We start from the raw sequence: 27,981 nt of genomic DNA, 5'->3' as shown, positions 1-27,981 counted from the left end.
AGAAGGGTGGTAGACCAAATGTTACTCTTAAAAATTAAGACCCTTCAAGTCTTCAAAAAATCGCCCACCTCTGAATATAAAATGGACCATTTGAAAGAGTGCCTGCAATTTCAATACCCCTTTGATATGGTATTAATAATGAACTGGTATAGCACTGATGATGAAGTAACAAAATATTTAACCAGAAAATTGTGAAATGCCTTACATCTTTCGTGCTTTGCCCATTGGGCCATCTACCCAATTGTCCTTTGGGCTGTAGACCACATCCTTACCCTTCTTCTTGCCTGGTTTCTCATCCTTGACTTCTAGCTTCCGCCTCTTCTTCTTCATCTCCCATGCATGCAGGTGGTCCTTCAATAACTCCCACCCAGCCATTGCTTCCTCTCATCTCTCCACTTTTTTGGTGGTGGCACTCCAGATCAGAAATGGTTGGAGTTTTGGTGAGTTGTCACCCACCAAACACCAACTGCTTACGCTGGCTTAAAACTCCTTGCCTGGCTGTGCCAGCATTCCAGTTGAACACATGCTTTCATCATCCAAACTGCTTCCTCCTTGGTGCTGAGCTCAAGTACCCATGCTAACAGGGTGGATGCAATATTAATGTTTGCCTTGTATCTGTGTTCAGAGTTCATGAACTCTTCACCAAACAGCAGATCAATAATTTACCAAAATTCTAGGTTGTCAAGTGGGAAAACACTCCGCATTCTCTTCTTGGAAACTTCCTCCAACAAACATTGTTGTTGTCTTGCTGTGCACAGAGTGAAACTAGCTTCCAACCCTATACCAAACGCCCAACCAAACTCTGCGTCTCAAAAAAAAAGAGCAATATTAAATTATCAGATATGCCCATCTAAATCCCCCGTGTATAAAGTGTTCATTCCAATGCTTTCTCACATGCTTGCCCATCAACTCAATTAAACATAACCCAACCATGTCCACCTTGAATATTGTTTTTTGGCTCCAATATTAATAAGTTGTCAGCTATGAATCAACCTTTTCCGAGAAATGATTACTCATCCCGTTTGCCGTCCAATGGATAGCTGTAGAAATTTGTATTTTAAACAAGAAATTTAAAGAAGTGTGGTAGACAAAAACTCACTCCAAAAAAATGAGACCCTTTAGGTGTTCAAAAAAGCCCCCACCTCTGAAAATAAATCAGCCATTTTGAAAGAGTGCCTGCTATTTGAATACTCCAAGCATGAATAATATCCTCTGATATAGCATTAACAATGACACCCTCCAGCATACTAAAGATTGTGTTCACATCTAATGATGATGCTGACTTGCCACCATCGAGTTCTAAATCCAACTCCTCCCATCAATAGTGTGGAAGTCTTTGTACATCCCATCACTTGCCAAGTTAAGTGTTAGCCCCACCTTTGACAGAGTGTTCATCAGCCCATTCCCTCCCCATTTAACATGAGTTATTTTAAAATCATCAAAGGTGCCAATAATAGAATTGATCCATTTAATATATATATTCAAGATATAGCATTAACAATGACACCCTCAAGCATACTAAAGATTGTGTTCACATCTAATGATGATGCTGACTGCCACCATCGAGTTCTAAATCCAACTCCTCCCATCAATAGTGTGGAAGTCTTTGTACATCCCATCACTTGCCAAGTTAAGTGTTAGCCCCACCTTTGACAGAGTGTTCATCAGCCCATTCCCTCCCCATTTAACATGAGTTATTTTAAAATCATCAAAGGTGCCAATAATAGAATTGATCCATTTAATATATATATTCAAGTTATAAACTCCAACCTCCTCTTTGGCGATAATGTTGACAATGATCAATGGATCCACTTCAAGGTGAAGTCAGGAAACACTAATTTTTTTAGCCATCAACACTGCATTGAGAGCAGCTTGAACTTCTGCCTCATTATTCATCCCATCACAAGGGTGTTTAGCTCCAACCACCAAAAGTTTCCTCTTTCAATCTCTAGCCACGAATCCAACACTGAATGGATTTAGATTACCCTTTGATGCTCCAAAATTCGCTTTTGTCCACACCTGATCCAGGGGTCCCCAAGTCTCCTTCAAAGCAGAATACTGACAATGATAAATGCCACCAAGATACACAAAATTACACCATTGGTCTCATATAAGCCATGCCAAAATAGTTTATAACAATGTTTGGCTTAGAGTTATTAAATACCAAAAATTCATCTTAAGCCAAAAATACAAGGAAACATAAAATATAATTTTTTTGGTTGATGCTGATTGCAAATTCATCTAGGATGCTCCTGCATCTCAAGTTATCTGCTTTTCAACTTATCTGTGTAGACATTTAGTATTTTAAGGTTTGCTTATGATGCCCCTCTAGAATTTTCTGTAACAAAACTTTTATGCCACCTTTTGGTTATGAATATGCAATCTCCCGTTTGATGTCTTATAGTGACCTGAAACCTTGAACGGAATCACTGAGTATAATAATTTTTTTTAACCATTCCATATCTCTCTCTCTCATTGAAGCTTTTGTTCTTCTATATTTTGGTTTCTTTCTAAAGACATTTGTGCTTGTGTTGTGTACAGAGGTTATGGACTAAAGAAGAGCTAGCCAAATATAATGGCACGGATGAAGATTTACCAATTCTCTTGGGCATTTTAGGGTATTGTTTATGGTAGTTCTGTTTTATTCTATTAATTAATTTTTAATTTTCTATCATATATTTATTATTTTAGCTTTGTGTTTGATCCAGGATCTATTTCAATTGGTTTGTCAGTGCATCAGTATTTCCCTGTTTTATTGCAGGAGTGCTGTTGGCATTGAATATCTGTTCCTTGTGTTATGCATTTTGTATTTAAACTGTTCAAGGAGTATTGCTACTAATGTGAAAGTGGCTTTCTGAGTTTTGCATTATTAGTCACTTGACATTTGGGTATTCATGATGCAATTTCAGGAGTGTCTTTGACGTAACTAAAGGCAGAATTCATTATGGAGTAGGGGGCAGTTACAATCACTTTGCTGGAAGGTAAACTAATATTGCCATTGTCAATTAAAGTTTATTACGTTCCTCTGTTGGATGCTAGATTCAGATAGGATGTAGTCCATGAAATTCCTTTTGATCCCTTAACTAGAAATGCACCTTTTAGTTTACTTGCAGCTATTACAGGCAAAATGTAGAGGTTATTATAACTCAAAACTTCTGTTTCTTCATTTAAAACTAAAACTTGTTTGCAGTTTTGTCTGTTATAAATTCAAAATGCCATTCACTGTTCAATGCAACTATAACATTTTCTCAAATAACATTGCACAGGCCTGCATATCTTATGCTGACAATTATTTGGAAAATTGGGTGCCAACCAATAACTTTAGACATTGAGCTTGTGTGATGTACCAAATAACACACCTCAATAGTATAAACCTTCAACCCCACTTAGTAGCACACTGCCACTGTACCAGTCAGCACTACCACTATACTAGTGGGCACACTGCCACCCAATATTGCCACTCAACACCCTTCAGTGATGGTTGCCATTCGATATTTCCTTACGGTGTATGATGTGTCTACTGGGCGATATGATCAATGAGACCTCAGCCGTATGTTAATGAACAGAGAACAAAGCCTTGCATGTAGGGTATATATGGGTTTGATGACAAAGTATGTAGTGGTGATGACATTAGGATACAATGGGTGTTATTGCGCCAGAGTATAACACAGATGAACACCAGAGCGACACAGAATACACCAATCTGAACCAAATATGTGAATGTCGGATCTATATACATTGTAAATTACACCAAATTGGTCTTTAAATGAAGACTTCACAGATTTGAGGCTCCACCAAAATTGCAAATACAAAATAGGGAGGATCACCCAGCTCCAAAACTATATACAAAGTTACAAACCACCTTCAGCCTTCATCTTCTAAAAATACAAAGAAACTATAAACTCCACCATTCCTACCTACGGTGCCAATGAATACCTAAGTTGCCGATTCGGGTTCGGGGTTCGGTTCGTGGGTTCGGGCAATTTTTTTTTTCCCCATTTGGGTTCGTGGGTGGGTTCGTTAGTATATATATATATATATATGTATATGCAAAAAAAATTATAAACTCATATAGTTGTAAAAGTAAAACTAAGTCATTCCATAGTATGAATATATCAATGCTACTTGATTATTGATCAATGCCAAATGTCAAAGATGAACATTAAATACTCACTCATTAATCTATGCTAATGTTGTAAATAAAATCATACATTGAATTACTAAAATGCAAAATGGAATTTCAAAACATAGACTACTTCATCAGATTGATAGATAATAAATTATGACTTAATAAAGTTTGAAACTGTGAAACATAGTGATAAATCATAAATGACTCAATGAGTCAATGACAAATGTTTAAACATAGTTTATCAAACATGCAAATGCCCTTCAAGGGTCAAATGGGTCATCAAAATATGAGGGATCAATGGCTTCATCTTCATCTATATCATTGACATTTTCCACATCATTGGAACCCAAACCGGTTCCACTAGCCCCAGATGCAACCACATCCTCCTCCTCGTCCTCCTCAACATCTAGCAAGGCAATTCTAGATATATCTTGGACAGTCATATCCAAGTTAGAAGTCTCAGGTAGTACATCCCACAACTTCTCTGGTCCCTTCTTATATCTTGGATCCTTGCGTGATAAGAGGCACCAGTTGTTGTGAATAAATACCAAGTCCTCTGCTTTCTTTGACCCCAACTAGTTACGCTTCACTGAGTGGATAAAGGAGTATGTACTCCAATTCCGCTCAGCAGCAGAAGAGCTTGCAACCTAGAGAGACAACCAACAAATTTTAAAAAATTAGCTAAGTAATTTTACAATACAATAGGAATTTAAGAGTGCTAATTCGACAAGCTAAGTGGCCATAAGAAAAGGAAAAAAAACTTAAATACATACTTGTGACAAGATCTTAATGGCAAGAGGTTGGAGGTACATGTAACTTTCCCCATGTAAGTACCACCATCCAATGGCATCCAATTTACTTTGGTCATTGATTGCATCAGGCTCTGCATTTTTGCTTGAGACAAAATCAACAAACTCTCTCCTAACATTTGATGCCACATCAGGATCACTAAAGAGCCTGTTAAGTGCCCTCTTATACCCATCAGCAACTTCAGGATCTCTATATGGTGCCACTCTACCAAGAATAGCAAGTATCTCACTGCTATAATATCTAGGAGAAAGTGCATATGCCAAGAGGTGTAAAGGTGTAGTCATCTTGTTCCAACGATGTAGAACAATTTTCTCCACCTTAGTGTACAAGGTATCAGGATCCTGCTCTCTCCTCTGAATGACCTGGGATGTCAAATGATATACATGTAAGTTATCTTGATGTAGTGTTAATAACTTAATTAAAATAAAAAATCAAAATCTCTCAATAAACAAGGATAAAGTATTGTATAAAAATTTAAACTTATTGATTTCATTCTTTCTAGCATAGAGTCCATGGCATCATATATGTTCCCCAAAAAAGGCTCATCCGTGTTGGCATACCGAAGCATAGACATGATGGGCTCGGTGAGTTCTAATGCATATTCCACCCTATTCCAAAAATTATCACTTAAGATCAAATCCTTTAGAGTTTTGGCCTTTTTTGTATCAGCTTGCTTCCATCCACCCCATTTGTTGCTAATAACCATTTGACCCAATGCCTCTTTCACCCTCACAAGTCGTCTAAGGACGATTGTGTGTGAAGCAAACCTTGTTTCAGCAACCTATTACCATGTTAATTCAAATTGTAAGTTAATATGATAAGTTGATAACACAAAAATTTAAGAATATGTATTAAATTTTGTAAAGTATGACACAAAAATTAATATGATAAATGAAGCTAAATAAAGTTTAAAATTTACCTTCAATAATTCCAAGCAGGAGAAAGTTCTGAAAATTGCTTGTGACATATGGTGGTTTGTCACAAACATTTGGATCTGCTCACCCTCCTCATACACATTTTTCATCCATTCAATTTGGCTGCCCATTGTTTTCATCACCAAGTTCAAGGTGTGGACAGTGCATGGTGTCCAAAAGATATGCTCATATCGTGCTTCTACCAAAGCACCTGCAGCCTTACAAACTTTAGCATTGTTCGTTATTACTTGGACAACATTGTCAACTCCCACGGACTCTATGGATTCAATGAGAAGTTGGGCAATAAAATTTGCATCCTTTACTTGCCCTTCACAATCAACCACCTTAAAAAACATTGCCCCCTTGGGGCAAACAGCAATCACATTTATTAATGGACGGTTTTTGCAATCTTTCCATCCATCAGAGACAATGCTCACCCCCGTTTGGATCCAAGAATCTCTTATTGGTTTGAGGAGGTTTTCTACATTCTTTCTCTCCTTATGCAATATGGTGGTTCTCAACTTTTCATATCCAGGGGATTGGTAACCATGAGGTGCATCATTTTTTGCTTTCACCATCTCTCTCCAATAAGGGGATCTCACTAGATTGAATGAAACACCATTTGTAATGAGGCAACGCCCAACCTTTATGTCAGCAATTTCTCTCTTGTCATTTTCAAATGCCGTATCTAATGGGCCTCTCTTGCGAGATGCTGGTGTTTCTATTTCATCTTCATCCATAGATGGGGTAGGTAGGAAGGGATGTGGTTTACTAATTGTTTGAGAGGGTGGTGTTGGTGGTATTTGCTTTGACTTATTTTTTTTTGCCTTTGACACTAACCTATCAGCCTCTTCTTGTTCTTTTAACATGTCTGCTATTTGAGGAGCCGACAACCCTTTTTTACCTCCTTCTGGGAGGCCCTCACACATGGAAATCCCTTGACCTGGTGGACCTATCAAATGATGTTTAAACCGGAAATAGGAGCTTCTATATTGGTTTTGGCAAAAATTGCATTTCCATATATACCCTCCCCCACCAGCACATTGCTCAATTCTTGTTGTATACTTCCACAAAGGAGAGCCTTTATCAATTTTAAATCTTTGGGTTCCCACCCCACCCAGTGAACCCTGACTACTCATTCTTGGATTCTTGCAATCTATAAAAACAAATTTAAAAAAATATTTCAAAACTTATACAAAACTTGATAAAAATTTAGAACAATAAATATAAAAAATTTAAAAAACTGAAAACAAACTATGAAAGAAGCAAAAGGAAGGATCAAATGCATACCTGGAACACTCAACACTGATTATTTGAAGGATTTGAGACTCCACAAACAATCTCTACAACCTTCTCTTCAAACTTGCAAAATGGCCACACCAAAATGAGAGACCAAAATGACAAAGCAAATGAGAGATTAGATGAATGAAATGCATCTAATAGGCCTTACTTTAGGGTTTGGCAAAAAAAAAAAGGAAAAAAATATAATTTTATTGCTTCTTTGGGCCACTTTTTGGCCCCACCTGCCGCGGGTCCGCCCGGGTCCACGACCGGTTCGGGTAGGGTCTGCATTTTGGCCTGCAAGCACGGACCCGGGAGGACCCGCAGGCCAAAATGTGGACCCTGCCCGGACCGGTCGGGGACCCGGGCTCGGATCCGGACCCAAATGAATCCAGACCCGGACCCGAGCTCCAGGGTGTGAATCCGGTAACTTAGATGAATACCTTATAAAGGCCTCCAAGAAGTTTCTTGAAACTTACAAATGGGCTACAAATTTATTTTATTATTTTATTAATTGGGCCACCTTTATTAATAAATTAAAGGTCTTTAATATAAATTTTTGGGCCACCTTTATTAATAAATTAAAGGTTTTTAATAATGTTATTAAAATTTTTGGTCCACTTAATTAATTAACCTAATTATGATACTCTATGAAAATTGGGGACATTACAAATCCTCCCCACCCAAAGATTGCTTTCCCTTAAGCAATTTGTCATCAAATAGTTTGCCAACTACAAAGCTCCAAGATCCCAAACCAAGTGCAGGTGTCGAAAGCTATAACACCAAAAATCCCCATGCTGCGTCATATGACCATGAACACCACGTCCTTAAAGCACCTGTACGTTCCATCAAGCTTCCACTGCTGCACTTTGATATAAATGTTGCCATGCTTGGAGCCGTCAGGATCCTAGTGAAGCCAATCATCAAACACAACGATGCCCAAATTCCAAGTTGTTATGTCATGATGCCAATCAATCACTTTTCAAAAATGATGGTTTGGAATCTCAAAACTCATTTGCAACTTGTTCTTCACATCTAGATGCCACTCTTTTTGAAAAACAATGATCAAGTCTGCCACATATTCTACAAAAGGAAGAACTCCATACTCAAACTGTAGACCTTGTCCATGAAAAGGGTCACTAGTAGTGTCCACATCTCCGTGCAATCGTTTGATCAATGTTGGCTTGGCAGGCTCCATGCAAGTGCCCTCTTCAACCTTCTTGTTGGCATGCAGGCTTAGGTTTTCTCCACTTGTAGGTGTAGTAGCAGATTCTTGCATATCCTCATGCGACTCTTCATATTGCTCTTCACTCTTATTGCCGTCACCAACATCCTTAGCCTCGTGTAATTGATGTTGAAGTATAGCATCAGTCGAAGTGATATACTCATTACATTGAGTATTTGTATTCATGATTTATGTGAACATTGTTTTATGTCTTATATTATTGATAAGAATTTTATATATATATATATATATATATATATATATATATATATATATATCTATATATATATATATATATATATATATATATTAATATTACATATATGCTTAAAGGTGAGTTATACATATAGTTAACTAAAGATGATTAACTATAGGAACATTTCTCTTGAAGAGACATGTCTCCTCTTCTCATATTTATATGAGATCCAAGTCTGCATTTGGAAATCATCAATCACATTGGCAATGTTGCTATATTTGCAGAAATGATCCTAGAAAAACAACATGGTATCAGAGCCAACTGCAAATGTAACAAAGAAAAATACAGAATTTTTCTCAACTGATGGATAAAGGCATCACATAGCAGACATAGCAATCAGCTACCTTAATTGTTTGACAAAGGTCATGAGAAGGGAATGACTATTTTCGAATTATGGTTAAAACAATGTCTTTGATCAATCACCGGTCATGAAGTTCAAAAGATAGTTATCGAATAGAAGAAATTTAGAGAATAGCATATTATCTATGTTCAATATATATATCTACATTGGTATCAGCTTTGCATAAACAAGAGAAGGATATGCAACGTTGGAATAACATAATTCAGATATGGCGAGAATAGAAGAATAGTAATTTGTCGATTCAATATAGTAACGTGGAAGACACCTAAAGAAGCAGAGGTAAACAACAGCAAGAGCATCATTTCTATGAGACTCAAACTATGTCGATAGAATCGAGTTATTGTGTATTAAATGGGACTTTGGTTTGAGAGTTAGTCTGTAGCGTCTTCCTGTCCCACCTCATGTAAGGCAATATGTTTGGCATGAAGGTAAGAGAACAATCACAATAGATTGGTTGGGACGTTCATCCAAGATTAGAAATGCGAACCTACGCAGCGAGATCCTTACTAAGTAGTGTGCATAAAAATCTTAAATACGCTCAGCAAAATGAGGTCAATGATGCTCATTGGTCAGACTCGTTCAACACACAAAATAAAATGGAAGGAATTCAAAGGGTTGACGCCACAATTTAATTATGCATCCTTCTATGATCGACAAGAATTGTTTGAGGGCCCTGATTCTAGTCATGGCTGGGTCACTCATTTTTAAATATTAAAATGAGAAACTTAAATGCTATAGAAGGAACACTTATAAAAATAAAATAAAAAGACATGGCCTTAGGGGTCCCACCGCATATCGAGAAAAATTCATGGCGTGAGAGGTCAAACCGGGTATAGCACAGGAAGGGGGAGATGAAATATATGAAAGATGAAATATATTAAAAAGGAAACCATCAAACATTTATGTGGACTTGATATTGGATCACGATACAGCAGTGAAGCAATTAGAAGGGAGAGAGGTAATGTTAGCAAGGGCCAGTAACTAATAGTTCAAACTTATTTTCATGGAATGAAAGGTAATCAAAATTACAACTAAAATATCGTGGGATCCATAAGATAAAAGGAAAGGTACATAAGTGCTTGCCACTTGTTGACAAGAGATCTCAAGGTGATACTAAGGTGGTACTTGCAAGATTGTATTGAGGTAAGTTATGTGATGTAGTAATTCTTTCACATTATAATGAGATATTATCTAAATCATATCGACGTATGGAAGATTATGATTATATATATATATATATATATATATATATATAAAATTTCTAAGAAATATTTTGAGTGATATAGAACAAGGTGAATATATATTAAAGTTTCTTCTATATTGTTAAATCAATGAATATATATATATATGGTGATTATACATGAAGTCAAATATATTTTCTAAATAATTTGTAAAGAATATAAGTGAAATTGGTCACCATAGATTATTATATGTGCCATTAATAAGAAAACAATATGTTGAAAATATAGATTTGAGTTAAATCTAAATTATATTGAAATGATCTTATTGTGAGAATTTATTATCCTTTAGTATTTTATTTATCTAATCTTTGTAATATCGCACTTACTTATTTTTCTATACGAGCATTTGCCTTAATCTTTTCCTTCGAGAATGTTCTTGTAGGAAGAGGAGGATTAATATCAGATTTAGAGAGAGTCTAACACTTTGTTAAAGGGAAGTTTATTTTAGAAGCTTAGAAGGTTTATGTTTAGAAGGATTTTGACACATCCGTCAGAGGGAGCAGATAGATGATATGGTTTCATCAGCCGTCAGTGATATCGATCATATTGATTTAGAGGGAGTAAACCAATGTTGTGATGGAATCTTCAGTGATCGATAAATTGTAACAGTGAAGAGGACTATAATTCATGCAACTATGTGAATGGGCTTACCCCTCGTGTACATCATAAGAAAGTTGTGACTTTAAATTAAACTATCTACGAGTCTCTCTTTGATAAATGAAATTTGATGTATGAGTTGTAGAGTCATTCAAGTGGCACAATCATTCTCAATCAAGATATTGGCGTATTGTGGACAAGCTTGTGTTAGCTTCTACTATTAAGCTTAATGAGTGTTTCGAGCTTCAATGGATGAAAAGAGCAAATTGGAACTTAGAAAGAAGTCGTCAAATTTGATGTGATGTAAAAGTGTTCAATGCTATAAGAGTGGGAATTTTACATTGTGGGGGGGAATAATAGGCAATGTTTCATTCCCACTTGAACCATCCTTAGAAAATGAGATATTCCATGACCCTCATGGGCAGATAAGTACTTGTATCTTTTACATTTATCTATTCATTTATTTGTAATTCTATACATACTATAAGGGTTATTTGCTTTGATCTTTTCCTTTATGTTTGAGGATATTCTTATAGCAAAAGAAGGTTGGTACTTTACAGATGCTACCAAATATAGTGCAAACTAAATTGAATGATAGTAGTTCCAAAGACCCTGATGATTAAGATGGATAAAGTGAGGCTCTTGAAGAAAACATCTTTGATGATTAAGATTATGAGATTCCTCTACATTAAGAGGGAGTATGACACTTCTTCGAAGGCAATGTAGGAGCTTAGAAGATTGATACTCAGAGGGAGTCTAGAAATACATGTGGATGACTGCATGATGTTTATGGGCCTACTCCTATGTATATCATGAGGGATTGATTAGTTCGACAGGCATCCTTGGATAAAGAGAGTTTTTGAGGAAGTAACTAGAGGACCTGACTTCCCAAGATTGATGTTCAGAGAAAGAAATTTTGAGATACAATCCTTTGTGGATGATATCTTCTCTTTCAGGAGAAGTTCTAAGAGAAATTCTTTATAATGCACTCTCCTCTATGAGAGAGAAGTATGAGGTGAAAACCCTTTGTACCACCCTCTGATTGGGTTCATGGTGGCTACTATTTCACATATGATATGTAATGAAAGCTAAAGATCTTTCATTGACATATATAAACAGAAGGTGACCATTATAAGATAACAATCTTATAAATGGTAGACCTGTTATCATGGTTCTTTGGGCTGGATTTTGCCGGACACCATGATAATGAACATATAGAAGCTAATCTTTGTAAGATGACAATCTTGCAAATGATAGGCCTGTTATTATGACAATTTTTGTTCTGGATATGCTGGAAGTCATTGATAACGAAAGCATTATGATTACTCCAGATATTGTTTCAGACTTATATGCTTATATGTTATGATAGTGTTCATAACATTGTGATTGTAGTTATTTGACAAGTCACTATTTCAGAGTGTTAGAGTCAAATAATATGTTGTGTATAGATACCCTTGATATTGATATCTCATAAAATGTTTTTGTCACTTCTCCCTTGCTAAGAGGGAGTGTTGAAGTATAGCATCAGTAGAAGTGATATACTCATTACATTGAGTATTTGTATTCATGATTTATATGAACATTGTTTTATGTGTTATATTATTGATAAGAATTATATATATATATATATATATATATATATATATATATATATATATATATATATATATATATATATATATGTATGTATGTATGTATATGTAATATAATATATATATTATATGTATTATACATTATATAATAATATATTACATATATGGTTAATATATTAATATTACATATATGCTTAAAGGTGAGTTATACATATAGTTAACTAAAGATGATTAACTATAGGAACATGTCTCTTGCAGAGACATGTCTCCTCTTCTCATATTTATATGAGATCCAAATCTGCATTTGGAAATCATCAATCACATTGGCAATATTACTACATTTGCAGAAATGATCCTAGAAAAATAACAATTGAGACTTATTTTTTTTCACATTGCTTGAATAAATTTTCTGACCAATGTACATGCCACAATAGAAGGGATGCATTCTTGATCAAGAATAGCCCATAGCATATTTATGATAGGTGGGGATATTATATCCATCCCCTCAATACATGAAAGCATAATATTCTCCATGGCAAAGAAAATCTTATTATCGTGGCTCTCTTTTATCATGACCAAAAAGCGATGAAACATATTGTGGACCAAATCTTGCTATCCTAGCTCTAAGAGGAGGTTACATACTTAGACATGTTGTAGCTGCTAGCTTGATCTCCGTGTCATGGCGTCTCAACAAACTGGGTTGTCTTAAGGTGACCTCAATCGGTGCAAGGTCCTCTGTACGAATCTTGAAGGTGATTGGTTCACCTTACTCAAACATTCTTCCAATATATCTAATGGAATATCAACACTATTGCTAAGATATTTGCCAATCTTTTGTATTGCACGCAACATCTGACCACCATTTTCCATCACTCGATACCATGATTCCCCTAACAAGTTGTTAGGATCACTAGTTTTGGTATCACTATGATGTATTGAATGACACACCTCAATGGCACGGATCTTCCACCCTACTTAGTAACACATTGCCACCACACCAGTCAACATTGCTACCTACTAGTCAACATACTGCCACCTGACACTAACACCCTTCAATGATGGTTAGCCTCCAATATTTCCGTATGGTGTATGATGTGTCTACTAGGCTATTTAGTTAATGAGACCTCAGTCGTATGTTGATGCTTCAACCTTGAACAAAGAACAAAACCTTGCGCGTAGGGTATGTATGGGTTTGACAACGAAGTATGTAGTCGGGAAGATATCTTGATACAATGAGTATTATTACACTAGATTATAGTACAGATGAACACTACAAATATAATGTCCCTGTTTTTGCTCGACTTGGATAGAATCCCCCGGAGTAATTTTATTAAGAGATTTATTTAAATTATTAACTATTAATTAAGTTTGATTAAAAAAAATTAAATGTGGAACTTTATAAAAAGGAAGTGAAGGCTTAAATGATTAATGACTATAAAGTAAGTTTAACTTGATTAATGTTATATTGGAGGACTTTCTTATTTAGCAGCTTATTATTTCCTATGACTCCTTTATTAAGGCTTTTGGGCATCATTATTTCCATAGGAGAATTTACAATTAAAAGATTATAATCTTTTGAACTTTATTGAGAGGGGAAAATTATTAATTTTTCAATGTCAAAAGCCAACAGCAAAAGACAATGTTATATCATCAAATATTTAAACTTTATAATCTTTGTCGTGTATGCCTGGGAGGTGTATCGTTGAAGCTAAGGGGAAGAGTGGCGTTGAAGCCTCTGGTTTGTTTTAGCAACCTGGAAGCATTGAAGCAAGGAATGCATGTGAATCGGATATCATTATGCATACTTGTGAATTTGGTACCAAGGGTTTGAATTCGTTGTTAGTATGAGAATGGTGAATTCTCAAAACTACATCACACTTTGAAGTTTGAACTGGTGTTGCCAGTGAATTATGCTTGCTTTAACCTCATATCAGAGGTTAGGACTGTGCTTAGAAGGTTCAACTTGTGAAGAGGATTCAGTAATTTCAAATGCAGCTAAAGATACTGTTTAAGGTTGGCATTTTGTTTCTTAACGCAGTCTAAGGCCAGAGGCTGCAATCAATATTTATTTGGCTGCTGTAGATCTCAGTGAAGGTCTGCAATCAATTCTGGAGATGCTGTGGTCATACTCTAGCTGCTGTGGTTATATATACTGGGTCAACAATTCAATTTATTGGTTGCGATATGTGTTTGGAGAGCTTGCATTGAATGGGAAAAAGCTCACTATGAAGTCAGGCGTAGATGTCCTGAAATCTAGTATCCATGTTAAGGTTAAATGCTCACTTATCCTCTGTGTTTCAACTTTTTCATACACATTCCGGCTTTAAGTGCTCATATCCAATACCTCCAGGCCTCAGCGATAATTGCTTGATAGATGAAAGGTGGTGTTGTCGCTAACCGGTTGCCAGGTTCTCATTAATTTCAAATCAATGAATTATAGATATATCTAGTTTTAAATTTTTGCATATAGATTGAAAAGCAAATGGAGTTGGTGTGAGTATTGGTGTGCCTTTATAGATAGCTCTTAGTGGAATGAGGAAATAAAGTCTTTTCATTAATTGTATGATGAATAGTTTAACTTTCAAGCATTGCATATATTTTCAGAGAATACAAAAAACATATATTCAGGAAAAAGTTAAAACCAATAAAAAATGCAAAGAATCTCTCAAAATTCTCAAGCATATACAATTCAGCATTAATTTTGAATTTACGGCCAGCTGGGTTCATTACAACAAAGACACAAAATACACGAAGATGAACCAAATATGTGAATGTTGGATCTCTATATATATCGCAGATTACACCAAATTGGTCTTCAAATGAAGACTTTACAGATTAAGGCTCAATGTGAAATATCAGAATGATATCTCCAACGACAGACTAGGATGCTTGCTAACTACTGAAACTGCGAATATAGAATAGGGAAGATCTTCCACCTCCGAAACTGCATACAGACCACCTTTAGCCTTCGACTTCGAGAAATACAAAGAAAACATAAACTCTGTGATGCCTACCTACAGTGCCAGCCAATGCCATATAAAGGCCTCCATGAAATTCTTCGAAAGTTACAAATAGGCTGACAAACATTAGTTTTATTATTTTATTAAGTGGGCCCCCTTTATTAATTAATTAAAGGCCCTTAATAATAATATTTAAATTTTGGACCTCTTAATTAATTAATCTAATTAAGACACTTTATGGAGATTGGGGACATTATATGTTGGTATGGTTCCTGTTTCCCCTCAATAAATATTTGTTGCAAAATTTCAAACTTACTGTCATCACAAAGGGCAATATCCATGTAGCTATACATAACAAGCTGCAGATTTAAGAGAAGAGAATTATGGGAAACTGCAGTTTTGCTTACATAGACATCTGACTTCATCCTGGCTATAGTTTTTGGCATTTGTATGTCTATGATCTGTGCCATTCATGTTGTATGACGGGTTGCCCAGAAGATTGTTGCATGAGTTCATTATGGATGCTTTAGTCTCTTCTTTATTGCAAAACTTTAAAATTATTGCCTTTATGAAGCACAATATCCATCTTGCTCTACTGGCATAAGTATGTTGATTCCCAGAGTTGAGCAATTAACATAAACTGTGGTTTTTCTCATGTCAGTTTGTTGCTTTGCCTTCATTCCAGTTTTTGCATGTCCATTGTAGATGCCATTCATGTTGCATGGTGGGTTGTTCAGAAGACTGTTGTATGGGTTCAGTAAGGATGGTTTTTTTCTCTTTTTTGTCATCAAGATTAGTTGTAGCCTGCTTGAAGTTGGCAGTGGGTTTCAATTAAACATTACCATTTCCCATCTCACAAACTTCCTCTAGCTACTCCCTCTTTTCGAAAAACCATAACGACTAATCTACATTCGTTATATATTATGCGATCCCCAAAAAGAATGTGACATATGTTGCAAAAAGTGCTTTAATAGTTTTGTTGTATGTTAAATGTAGCTCAATGATAATTGATCCATTCAATTAGAAGTTCTGGTAGGAATACTTTAGCATATATTTACTTGTATTGGTGGAATACAAATATCCATTTGACATGGGGACAAATACTAGACAAGGCATCCACTAATAAATGACAAATAATATACTTACTCTAGTGTAATTAAATATTTCAGATTTCAACAATGACCGAAAGAATTACTTGTGCTTATCCTTTAATGTTAAGAATAAATTTGCACTTTTCTGTGCAGTGTGATTTTTCATTTTGCAAGTCTGCACCTAGAGGTGACTCTCTCTAAAAACTATTTAATGATAGTTATGCATGTGGAATGTAATGTTAAAATTAGAAAGATGGAAATATAAAATTCTCCTGCAATTATTTATTTTTAAATGATCAATTTTCCAATTCCCTTGTAATGTCCTCTTTTGGAATATTTCTGAATTTTGCCCTTAAACCACAATTCCAATTAAAAAATAAAAAATATAATACATTTAAGAGTATATATTTACCAATTGAAATGCCCTTTGTAAGATAATTTCTAGTCTAGGTACTGCACACAATATTTGTCATTGAAATTTGACATTAAATCATAAGCCATGGTAACATTTATTTTAACTAAGCACTAGTATGCATCATAATAGACACATTATTCACATTAAAAATCTAATTAAGGCAATAGACATTTCAATGCGGATTCTAATGACAATCTCATTAGGAATTCATTGAAATATTTGCAAACCACAGTCATAAATGTTGGTTGCCTTTGTACTGCAAGAACATGGAATGTTAGTCACCCTTCCATCGGTCAGTTCACCTTGGAGGTTGGCTGTCCTTGATCAATCTGAAGAGCATGGAAGGCCAGTCTTCCATTCCTCCTCCTAGACCACAAGCATGGTCTCTTGTACTGTGTAAGCATGGAAGGTGGCTTGTCCTTCCTTCCGTTAGTTCACCTTGTAGGCTGGTCATCCTCCTCGAGCCCAAGAGCATGGAGACTTGGTCTTCCATTCCATCTTGGGGCATACTTGATAAGAGCATTGAGGCCGGTCTTCCTTCACCTCTTATGAACTCATATGGCTCACCATCCTAACTATTTGCAATCAGTTTCTCTAAATTCAAATAGATTATTAAACGAATCCCCTATCATATATAATAAATAGAAGCATTTAGAATATTCACAAGATTATGATTTTCTGCAAAATTATTATTATATGAACACATACATATATGTCTATATTTAACTTCTTTTTTCACAAATTTTTTCTTTAATCAAGCTGTTGCTATTGAATGTTTACTTCTCTTGATTCAGACCTGATTTCTTATTTTCTGATCTGCCTTTTCTTGATCACCCCACCTTCCTTACTTTTATACCTTCCATGGTGGGGAAGGTCACATCTTTTAGTTTTTAAAAGGTACATTTGTTTGCAATTGCTGCCTTTTTCTTTTCAGTTGTTGCTCTTTGTTGCGCGTCTTTATGATTGATGCTTTTTTGGCAGAATAATTAATTGATAAATATCTTAAAATAACTTTCTATGAAGATCTTTTTCAGAACTTTTAGCGCACTCCTTTATTTTATCTTGAGTTACAATTTTAATCCAAAGTTTATTTTGCCTTTAGTTTGAAGGGAGTTATCTCAACAAAATAACCAAGAATTAGAAATTTTGCAAGATATGTAACTAAGATGAGCTTTCTCTCATCTTCTGAGAGGCAAAATAATAATTACAAAAAGGTTATTTGGTTGGCCTTATGTTACCACTATTTCACAGTTACTCTCCAGTGAAAGAAATGGTGATCTTTCCACATTTTAAGACAAGGATTAGAATCATGTCAATACACCTATGGCCTTAAATGCAATGTTATCTTTTGAAATGAATCTATGTCTTTTCGGTCTATTGTCACCAGATCAATTAGTGAGTCTCTCTCTCATATGTATGACATTAGATTGTGCCCTTGAAAATGAAGAAAATTATTTTGTGAACAATATAGTATATCAAGCTTGCTTTGTATGCAAGGAAACTATTTTTAGTGCAAAACGTTGTAAAAACTATAAATAAATTTGTTTTCAATTGTAATTTTATCATAATTGCTGTAAAAATTGCTTTTCAAGAGTTGTTTTCTTTTGTGTTGTCTTATGCTTTGTCTATTGAATAACTTTGTGAAATACTGCAAGGTTTGTATTGTTGCATTCAAAGATAGATAATTACAGCTTTAGTTGCAATTTCTATCCAGTTGTTGATATTTTTGTGTGTGTGGGGTCATAAATCCAATTCAAGTTTGTGCTCTTCTTTCTAGTTTCTGTTTTTAGGTAGATGAAATGAGTGTATTTTTGCTTTTTCTAGATTATGTTTCCCACGTGCGTTAATAAATCTGAAAACATCTTCTTTTGTGCGGAAGTGCTTTTTAGCTTTGTGTCTGAGCCTGAGATTTAAAGGACACTTTTTCTTCACACGCTAAAAGAAATCATGCTTGTTATAGGTATTTTTGTAATTTTCTTTATTATCATTTCCTTTGCTCTCCATAATGGAACTTCCCCTTATAAATTTGAATATTGTTTCTACTTTAAATGCTGTTCTGTTTTGTATTATATTTAAAGGTAAAATAAAAATGATAATGTGACTAGGGTATTCCCTTCTGCCACACTTAATCAAAAGGTTGAGTAGGTTTTAGGAAAAAAACATTTTGTAAGCTGTTAAAATCAGCAAAGCTTGTACAGCTCAATAGAGTTTTAAACATGTTAGGATGAATGTGGTGTATGAGAGAGCACATAAAATTTGCATAATTTTCTCAGTTTCACAAAATCTAATCATGTAAACAATTTACGTAGCTGAGTTTCTATATCTAGTAGATAGTGGTTGTGTGGTTTGTAACTTTGTATTGTCATATTTTTCATATATAAATGTTTTCATCAATCAAATGCTTTTGTTTGGTTACAGAGATGCATCCCGTGCCTTTGTCTCAGGAAACTTTACAGGTGAGTGTGATTTTGGGTTCTTTTTCATTAATATCAAGGTTTGAATGTTTAAATGTGGTTGTTTAAGGACATAACTGAATCTTGTAATAGCTGCTAATAATCTGATTGACAGTAACCCTAGTTTGGAAAGAGGGTAGCATTAAATCTGAAACATAGGAATAGAGATAAAATTTTGAAAGAACTTATGGAATTTTAAACCGTAAAACCCAGATCTGAAAACTAAAAGTTTGAAATGATAAATGCAATCAGTAGTTTATAAGAACCACTATAAATATATGCAATGTCAAATGATTTTGAGATCTACTAAATGATCAAAGGGATGGCATGCCAAAGGAGGTCCAGTGTGTTATGAGAACAAACAATTTGTATTTTTTCTTATGAATAATGACTGAAGTACTGTGAGAAAATGGACAAACAATCACATTTAGCATAACAATCACTGGAATAGCATATTAGAATTATATAGATAGACCACTGGGTAGAAGAGCTTCTCAATAAGTCTGTTAGATTTTTGCAGAAGCTCTTCTATTTAGTCTCATGAACCATGAAGACTTGGTGCTCATCGTAGACAGTTTATACTAATTTACAAATTTGCAGGCTTGATTTAGAATATAGAGGTGATTGTAGGACCTAACAAAAACTGGAAAACTTTTTTTAAACCTAGAAGCCATTATAATAATTAGCTGTTTGCATATTTAAGTAGGTATGGAGATGGAAGACAAGGTTGATGGCTGCGAGAAGACTTATTTTTCTTCTTCAGCATATTTGTCTTGCAGACCGTTTCATTTTCTGGTGCATCCTGGCATGATTGTTTATATTTGGGATGTTACTATCTGCACATAGTGGTATACCATAATAAAAATTAGTCTCGCTGCAATTTCAACCATGAGTGGTTGATAACATTGTAAATCCAATATTGAATAGGGCTTGATGTATAGTGAGACTATGAGATGACATATACTGATAAAATTCCCAAGTACTCTCGGATTGGTTGTGCTTCCTTGAGAAGCAATAGACCCATTGTGACAAGTGTGAGGCAAAAGTAGAAATTGTTTTGCAAGTTGTTTTGTGGGCTATGATTATGCTAGGTGAGGTAACTGATCATTCTTGATGATCTAGTGAGGTGTGATTGCCTAGTTGTGTCAGAGTATGGTCACGTGCCTTTGTCATGTCCTTCTAAGATAGAATTTTGATTAATAAGATAATATTATTAAATTAATAATGATAATAAAATCATATTACAATTAATATTAATATAAAAATGAGAAATAGTATTAAAATAATATTATAATATATAAAAATAAATAATAATATAATTTATTAAATAATAATAAAATCACAATGGATGAATAAATAAATAAAATTGACTACAAGAGATAATATTGTAGAAAGTAAATAAGTTAATAAATAATATAATATATAATAATACAAATTAATTAAATCTAATGAAATTAAAGATATATGTACCTTCAAAATAAGATATAAAAGAGAGGAGAGTTCATTTCAAAAGGAAAGGAGGGAGAGGAGGAAAAGCTAGGAGTAAAAGAAGGAACAATGGAGGAGGAAAGTGATGTGAAGAAAATAAGGAAGTGACTTTCTCTAAAGGTATCAATGATATTGAAAGGATGTGACTCTTTGAAAGGGTCATAATTAGGAATGGTTGTGACTCTTCAAAAATGTTGTAATTATAAAGTGTTGTGACTTTTTGAAAGGATTATAATTATGAAGGGGTGTGACTTTCGAATGGATTATGATTATAAAGGAGAATATAAATACAATAGGATTTCTTCAAAAAGAGGAGGAAATAAATAATCTTATATGATTCTAAGATCTATTATATCTATATGATATACATATTTATATATATGAATATTGTTCATATATCAATAACTGTTGTAGTTATCATTTACAATAATGAATTTTTAATATCAACTATAATAGCAAAATCAGAAATATATATCTACATTTCAATCCTACTACTATTTGGCTAAGGAAGGAAGAGTTTAGTGCTACCAAGGAGGAGCTTGCATAAATCCAAGCTAATGGATCTTATCCCAATAGAGGGTAGGGGTTAGCGTTTTGTAAATCTTTGTGAAATGGACTTGGACCTATAAATTTTAAGGAGTCCATAGCTGGTGTCTAGGCAACTTGGATACCATCTATATTCTTCTTCTATAAATCCCAGTAACAACATCATTTGATAACCGAAATGACATATTATGAACATGACAATTGATTAAACAAAGTATCAGTAATGGTTGACCCAAAAAGGGGACACTAGACTCCTTAGGTGACATGATGTAATCAAACTACTGATTGGCCTTAAATAGCAATAGCACTAATGATACCTATTTTATTGTAACTGTTTGGAGCTCTTATATTGCATCTGGAGTGTCAAACAAAGGTGGAGTTCAACGCTGAAAAATAGATTTAGATAAGATAATTTACAAGATAGAGAGCTCAAATTTGCTGTCTCCAACATCCTTGGTAATTGTATTGGGTCAAAGAGGTTTGAGCTTGCTATAAGGTTTTGTAAATCTTTGCTTCTGCAGACAAACTCTTACCTTATTACATGCGAATCATGATGTTGCTTGTATTCAGCACGAATTATCGGCAAAAGTTAATTCACTTGCTAATAAATCAGCTAAATGTGTTCAATGGATTAGTGATTTTGGAATGTCCCACATTATGATATTCAAATGTGCCCTAGATTACAATTTTTCTTCAAGCAAGGCTTAGAGATAACTTTCGATTTGATTGAAGCCTTGTAACATAGTTAGGGTTCATTTATAATCATAATGTCATAGTTAGATATCTTTAATGAGAAAATAAACATATATGAAGAATGAAGATTAAATCATTAGATTCGTAGACCCAACTCGATGAGGTGTCCCAAAAACCTCCTACCCTAGGTCCAAGAGCCGGTATACCATACCTCTTGGCTTCATCTAGCCCGTGCCATATATATGAGGTGGTGTACCTAGTATGTGAGTTGATCTCTATTTTCTTCCATCTTGCCACTCCTCTCATGCTTCAAATGATTATGGAATGCTTACAATTGGGTGCCTTGAAGTCTATCTTTCCTAAGCCCAAAAGTATTCCACTTTGTACCCCTTTGGTTCCATGGGGACTCCCTGGTGACAACCATGAGGTGGAATGCTTAGAAGGTGACCTCATCACTGTTCTCTTGACCGTGACTACCTCATTTCCCCCTACCATGGCTAATTGCAACAAACAAAAGGCATACACATAACTTTATATTACAACATTGAAATGCATATTAGATCACATGCATGCTGATGTATATAATTATGTGTATGCCAACCAATAAGCTGATACATTCTATTGTATTCCTAGAATAGTGAAACATGATAGTTGAAATCAATGTTATGAAGATTATTTGTACACACATACAATCACTTTTACCATCATAGTTCTGACCCACATATTAAACTTAATAAAAAAAATCATAACCGGGTTTCTTATGTAAGATATTGTTATACAATGCCCACACCCAGATTGCAGATCTGATTGATAATCTATTCTTTCATCTTTGATTCTTCATTGTGTGTATTGTGGCTTTTCAATCATCCACTCTAAAGTTTTGAAGACCTAAATGTGAAAATTACTACATCCAAATCCTTTGAGAAAAAAATAATGGAAAAGAGTTACTAACCCTATGTTATATCACTTTATAAAAAATAAATTTAATTGTTGAATAACAAGTGTTATTAATGAGTTACGGATTGAAACATAGTCAAAGAAAAAAATCAAAGTCAAAGTAAATGAAAACTGGAAGGGGAAAATTTTTCTCTAAGCACTATGTACCCATGGACCCTTTCCTAACTAGTAACTACAATTACGAGTCTTTTAAAATTCCATTATGTCACTCAAGGGTTCAAGGCTGCCACTGTCACATGTAATTTTCAGTCGTCAGATTCAGCACTGTTTGCACGTCTTTAACTCGTGCATTCCCACGGAAAACTTGTCAATATGCCATTATATTTCCTTGGCTGCCACTGTCACATGTAACAAACTGGGTGTAGCTGGTTGTTCAGACTATATTACCAGCACTTCAATTCGTTTCCAAGGTTGAAGATTGTGGACACTGTGTGACGAATCATGAAAGCATACACACTGTACAGTAGTCCAGAAATATGGCCCTAATTTGAATTCCACACCCTGAATGATCACGGAGTGAACAGCAAAATCCAGCAGGCACAAAAGGGAGTATGAGATTCAGCCTCTGACTGTGTTCGGCAATAGATAAAGCTCACCATCTCAGCGAGCCAATTGATGGTGATGATTTGTGGTGGTGCCTTCACTTTCACTGTTTATTATATTTGCATTTATTAAATGGATAAATCAATTATTGTTGCATTTATTGGAACTTTTCCAAGCTGTCAGTCTTACCCCTGTGTCAACTGGTAACTTGTGGGACGCTCTGAAATTGTTCAGGCAAAGGGGAAAAGAATTCGGTATGAGACATCACAGCTTCCTGCCAAAGTCTCCAGTATAATAGGCTATTGGCTAATTAATGCCTGTAGAGAAAATAAATACCTAATCTGAATATTGATTTGTGATAATTCAAACACTACACATCATATGATCTTCAAACATTCAATATTTGAAATTGCTTAATTCATACTTAATAACTAGTGGTTTTTTGGGAGTGGAGTCCTGATGAGTTCGAGGGGCAGCAATGATAAGTTACACATAGAGGGGGTGTGGGAAAATGTTTTTATAATCTCCCTTTCTCGGATCATCTTATACTTTTCCCTAAAAACAAAGGGCATAGTGTAATTAGAGATATAATCCTCGCCCAATAATAAGATGAGATAAGCCTGTTTTGATAACCAGCAACCAAACTAGATAATAATGGAGACATAATTCATTAGATACATCCATTTCTAGGGTTAACAAATATATATCAAATCTAAATGATTGTGTGGGAGCTCAACTATCGTGAGAGTTGTGATAGAAGACATGATGAGGTACCCCAAATATCCTCTACCTGGGCCCAATAGCAGGACCTTGTTCTCTTTGGGCTCATGGTCCTTAACCATCTTTATGAGATGATGTACCTAGTGAGCTCTATACATTGTTCTCCATCATGTCAACCTCTTACCTCTTATGATTGTGGATCCTTTCTAGTTCACTCCAAAAATTGATCAATGTGGGGTTGGTAAGGGAGGCCGCAATATGGTGCCCTTAAAATGACCCTCAACCCATGGCCCGATTCACATAAAAATACCTCAAACACCTTCCACTGTTTCCCCTCCTTGCATTCTTGTTCTTCCCTCCACATGATAGGGTTTTGTATGCAGAAATTCATATTTTATATATGCATAGATATTGAGATTCAAGTAGCATTGACTGCATAAAATCTGATGTGCATGTATATATATATTCACTTCTATGTATAATTCACATAAAAATACATAACAGCTAGTTCTTCACACTACAATAATTTAGGAGATTATAAACAGATCACCCTGCTATATATATGATTACTTCTGCTGTTTCTTTCACGCCCTTAAATTCTATTTTTGGGTACACATTTCTATTTCTTCCTTGAGACAGAAGTTATATTTCTTCAAGAATCATATCCCTTCTGGACTTTGATGAATCTCAGCACCTTGCAAAATCACATCTCTTCCTTAAACATATTCTTTGTTAGCATTAACTCGCATCTTGTTGGAGGTAATTACCTTGCTACTTTATCAACATTTAGTTATTCCAACTGATGCTAATAATATTTTCTTTAATATCCACCTGCTTCAGGCTGGGTAACAATCTCTACCTTAAATATGCTGGTTGCTGGTGTCTGCTGCTTATGGCAGGTCCACTGCTCTAAATCACAGCTCTCTATTTGTTTTTCTGATGCCCCTTTGTTTAGGATGTTGGATTATTCCATGTATTTTTCTAAATATTGTGTATTGTCCAAGATATTCAAATACAAATCACTATCTGAAAAAATTACAAATCTTTAAATGTCCAGAGCCTTTGGAGTGATTGAGCGACTTCTGAACATCTTTGGAATGATAATCAATAGTTTCAACTTCAAAAAGAATTTTAAATTTTAGCAAACTGTTCATAACGTTTAATCTATAGTTACAACTTTTCATGATTGTTCCTTAGTATAATTTCTCTATTGGGTTACATGCAGGGGACGGATTAACAGATCAGGTGAAAGATTTAGCCAACACAGAGGTAAAATGCCATTGTGGACTGTTTTTGTTTTATGCTTCTTGTTTTCAAGAAAAATCCTTAAATGAGTGCCTAGATGGTTCATTGAAGGTTTGCCCTTTCCAAGTTGTGCAGTGAGTGTGGTTGGTTGATAATCTCTCAGTCTTTATGTTTATGACAGTTTTATGCTAGAGATTCAAATAGCTTAAGGAGGTGGGATTATATATGGGAAGATGTGGTTGTGCAACCTCAATAAAGTATCTGACATGATTTCTTATTCTGTTTGAAGCATACAATTACGAGTTCCAAATGTGATATTGGCTAAATGATTAGATACATTTGAGCTTTATCAAATTATACAATGACACACAGTCAGAATTTAAATTGTTGACTCTTTCCCTCCTTTATTTGGAAAATATCTCACAATCTTACCAATTTGGTATATCATGGTTCACTTCTGTGTTACGTGTCTTGATGACAAAAATGAATCTTTTGAAAGCAGTGGATGGAACTCTGGAGTTATTTTCTGTGTGTAGAACTTGCATCTCCTCTTCTAAACATGATGACATGTTAATGATCAAGATGATGGTGATAACTACATCACAAATACCAAGATGAGCTGGAAAATATTGCTGATATATTTGGTGAAATAGCTTGTAAAGGTTTAATAAGTTTGATCAGCTATGTTTGAGCTTACGATAAAATTTATATTAGAGCTGTTGTCCATCTAGAAGTATTCATTTTTATGGGTCATGCTACTTGAATAGTTGCATAGAAAGGAAAATAACAAGAATAACTCATGAGATGGTAGTTAAGAAAAGAGAAAATATAATGTAACCCATGGTAGGAAGTTATCTATCACCACTGCAAAGAGCAGAAACTTATATGCACACATACAACAGGAAGCTGATAATATCTTTTTTGGAACTTGGCCTGAAATAATTTTACAGTAATGTTCTAAGAGTTTCAAAGACTTAAATATGACAATGCTCTGTAGACTAGAGAACTTTATCATAACAATACCCCAAGATACTGGAGGTCATTCTCTATCATAACACTTCCTCAAGAAGTTAAGTGTAAGGTGTTGAGTCCAAGAATTTCTTTTTATTACTGCTCAGTAGTTCAAGGACTTCATTATATGAACAAAATAAGTAATTTGAGGTCAGAAGTTGTTCCAACTTCCAAGTATTTCATGATATGAGTGCCCCAAGGCATTTTCAGATTTCACTCTTTTCATGATGACCATAATTTTTAGTTCAGATATTTCTGCAGCAGGTGATGTACAAAAAATGCATCGACATTTGTTTAATGGAAATTCCCAAGAGCCCTAGAAAGCTCAAGAGCATTAATCAAATTAATTAAGAAATTTGCTAAATATCTGTTCAGTGAAATGCATGAAAGCTTTTGTCCGATGTTTTGGGTAAGCTACCTTACAGTCGTTAGAACTTAGGGCAATTGAATGTGGGGAGGAATCATAGATCACAAGATTATAGCTTATTAGTATATTCTTAAAAGGCTAGAATGGCAAAAAAAGAGGGTTTGGTAGGTTAAAAAAGTTTTATAATTTGTTGTATGGCTTTTAGTTTTAAGTTATAAAACTATAAATTGATATGATTCCAAACTGAGCTGAATATAAGTAACAAGGAAGGTTAGCCAAATTTTTATTAATATAGAGGTTTTTCTGATTCGGTCAATTTTGGATTATATAGGGACCCACTCCCATTAAATTGATAAGCTTAATACAATAAAGAAAGAAAGCCAAGTCTTTCTGGCTCTAAAATTGTATGCTACACAGGGCCTACAATAGATACATGCATAAATCTACCAAACAATCAGCACCTTTCTGAGATCTATCTATTTGACAGACATGGATTAGAAGCCTCCTCCTCTGCAACAACTTACACCCCAGGGTCAGGAGGAGACTGATGAGTGGCTTTTGTGATTCTATACTTAAAAATAGATGGAAACTTGTAGAGGAGTGGAATTTCCTCACAGCCATCATAGAGAATATCTGAATAATGTATAGTTTGACAACATTTAAAGCTAAATCTTTGATAGAACAGTGCCAGCAATACATGCCACTTGGGAGACAATGAGAAAAAGCGTTTGAGATCAGAATCTACTCTACCTGCATCAGTGAGCTTCGGCACCTTCCAATTCTTATAGACCTTCCTCATAGCTCACTGTTATTAGATAGACATTATTAGAAGGGAGGATTCAACTGAGGATCCAGTCCCTCATGTTATAATCTAGAACATGGGAACCCAATTGCTGGTAAAATAGTTAGAAATTGAGGCTCTAGTCCTCTGCATTGTAGAATTGCAAAGTCCCTCCTCCCTCAAAATCTCTCTAACAAAACTTAGGGATACCAAATCCAAATTAAAAATGTGTCTGAGATACCTACACATAGAACACCGCCATTGGATGAGACACAACCAACAAAGCCATGTTTCATCTTTATCCT

General features: G+C 34.9%; 1 protein-coding gene across 17 annotated transcripts in view; it reads left to right on the top strand.

Annotated features, from left to right (window-relative positions):
* The window catches only part of LOC149568675 (membrane-associated progesterone-binding protein 4-like), a 241,943-nt gene that overhangs the window by 7,652 nt on the left and 206,310 nt on the right, over positions 1–27,981 (top strand). For 12 of the 17 annotated variants that reach the window (XR_016362628.1, XR_016362627.1, XM_089821565.1 and 9 more), the window contains exons 2-5: positions 2,542–2,618; positions 2,910–2,981; positions 19,291–19,328; positions 25,498–25,541. Coding sequence is in view for 15 of the 17 variants with exons in the window: in XM_089821565.1 (XP_089677691.1) it covers positions 2,542–2,618; positions 2,910–2,981; positions 19,291–19,328; positions 25,498–25,541 (231 nt within the window). In the remaining 2 variants the exon portion in view is untranslated. The remainder of the gene's footprint in view (positions 1–2,541; positions 2,619–2,909; positions 2,982–19,290; positions 19,329–25,497; positions 25,542–27,981) is intronic. The other 5 variants (XM_089821559.1, XM_089821558.1, XM_089821554.1 and 2 more) reach the window with 1 other exon arrangement.

This window comes from Cupressus sempervirens, chromosome 3 (genome assembly GCF_028749045.1).
Source record: "Cupressus sempervirens isolate cs-2001-9-10 chromosome 3, ASM2874904v1, whole genome shotgun sequence".
Lineage (NCBI taxonomy): Eukaryota > Viridiplantae > Streptophyta > Pinopsida > Cupressales > Cupressaceae > Cupressus > Cupressus sempervirens.
The sequence above is the reverse complement of the archived record's forward strand: the minus strand, read 5'-3'. Positions and strand labels throughout refer to the sequence as shown.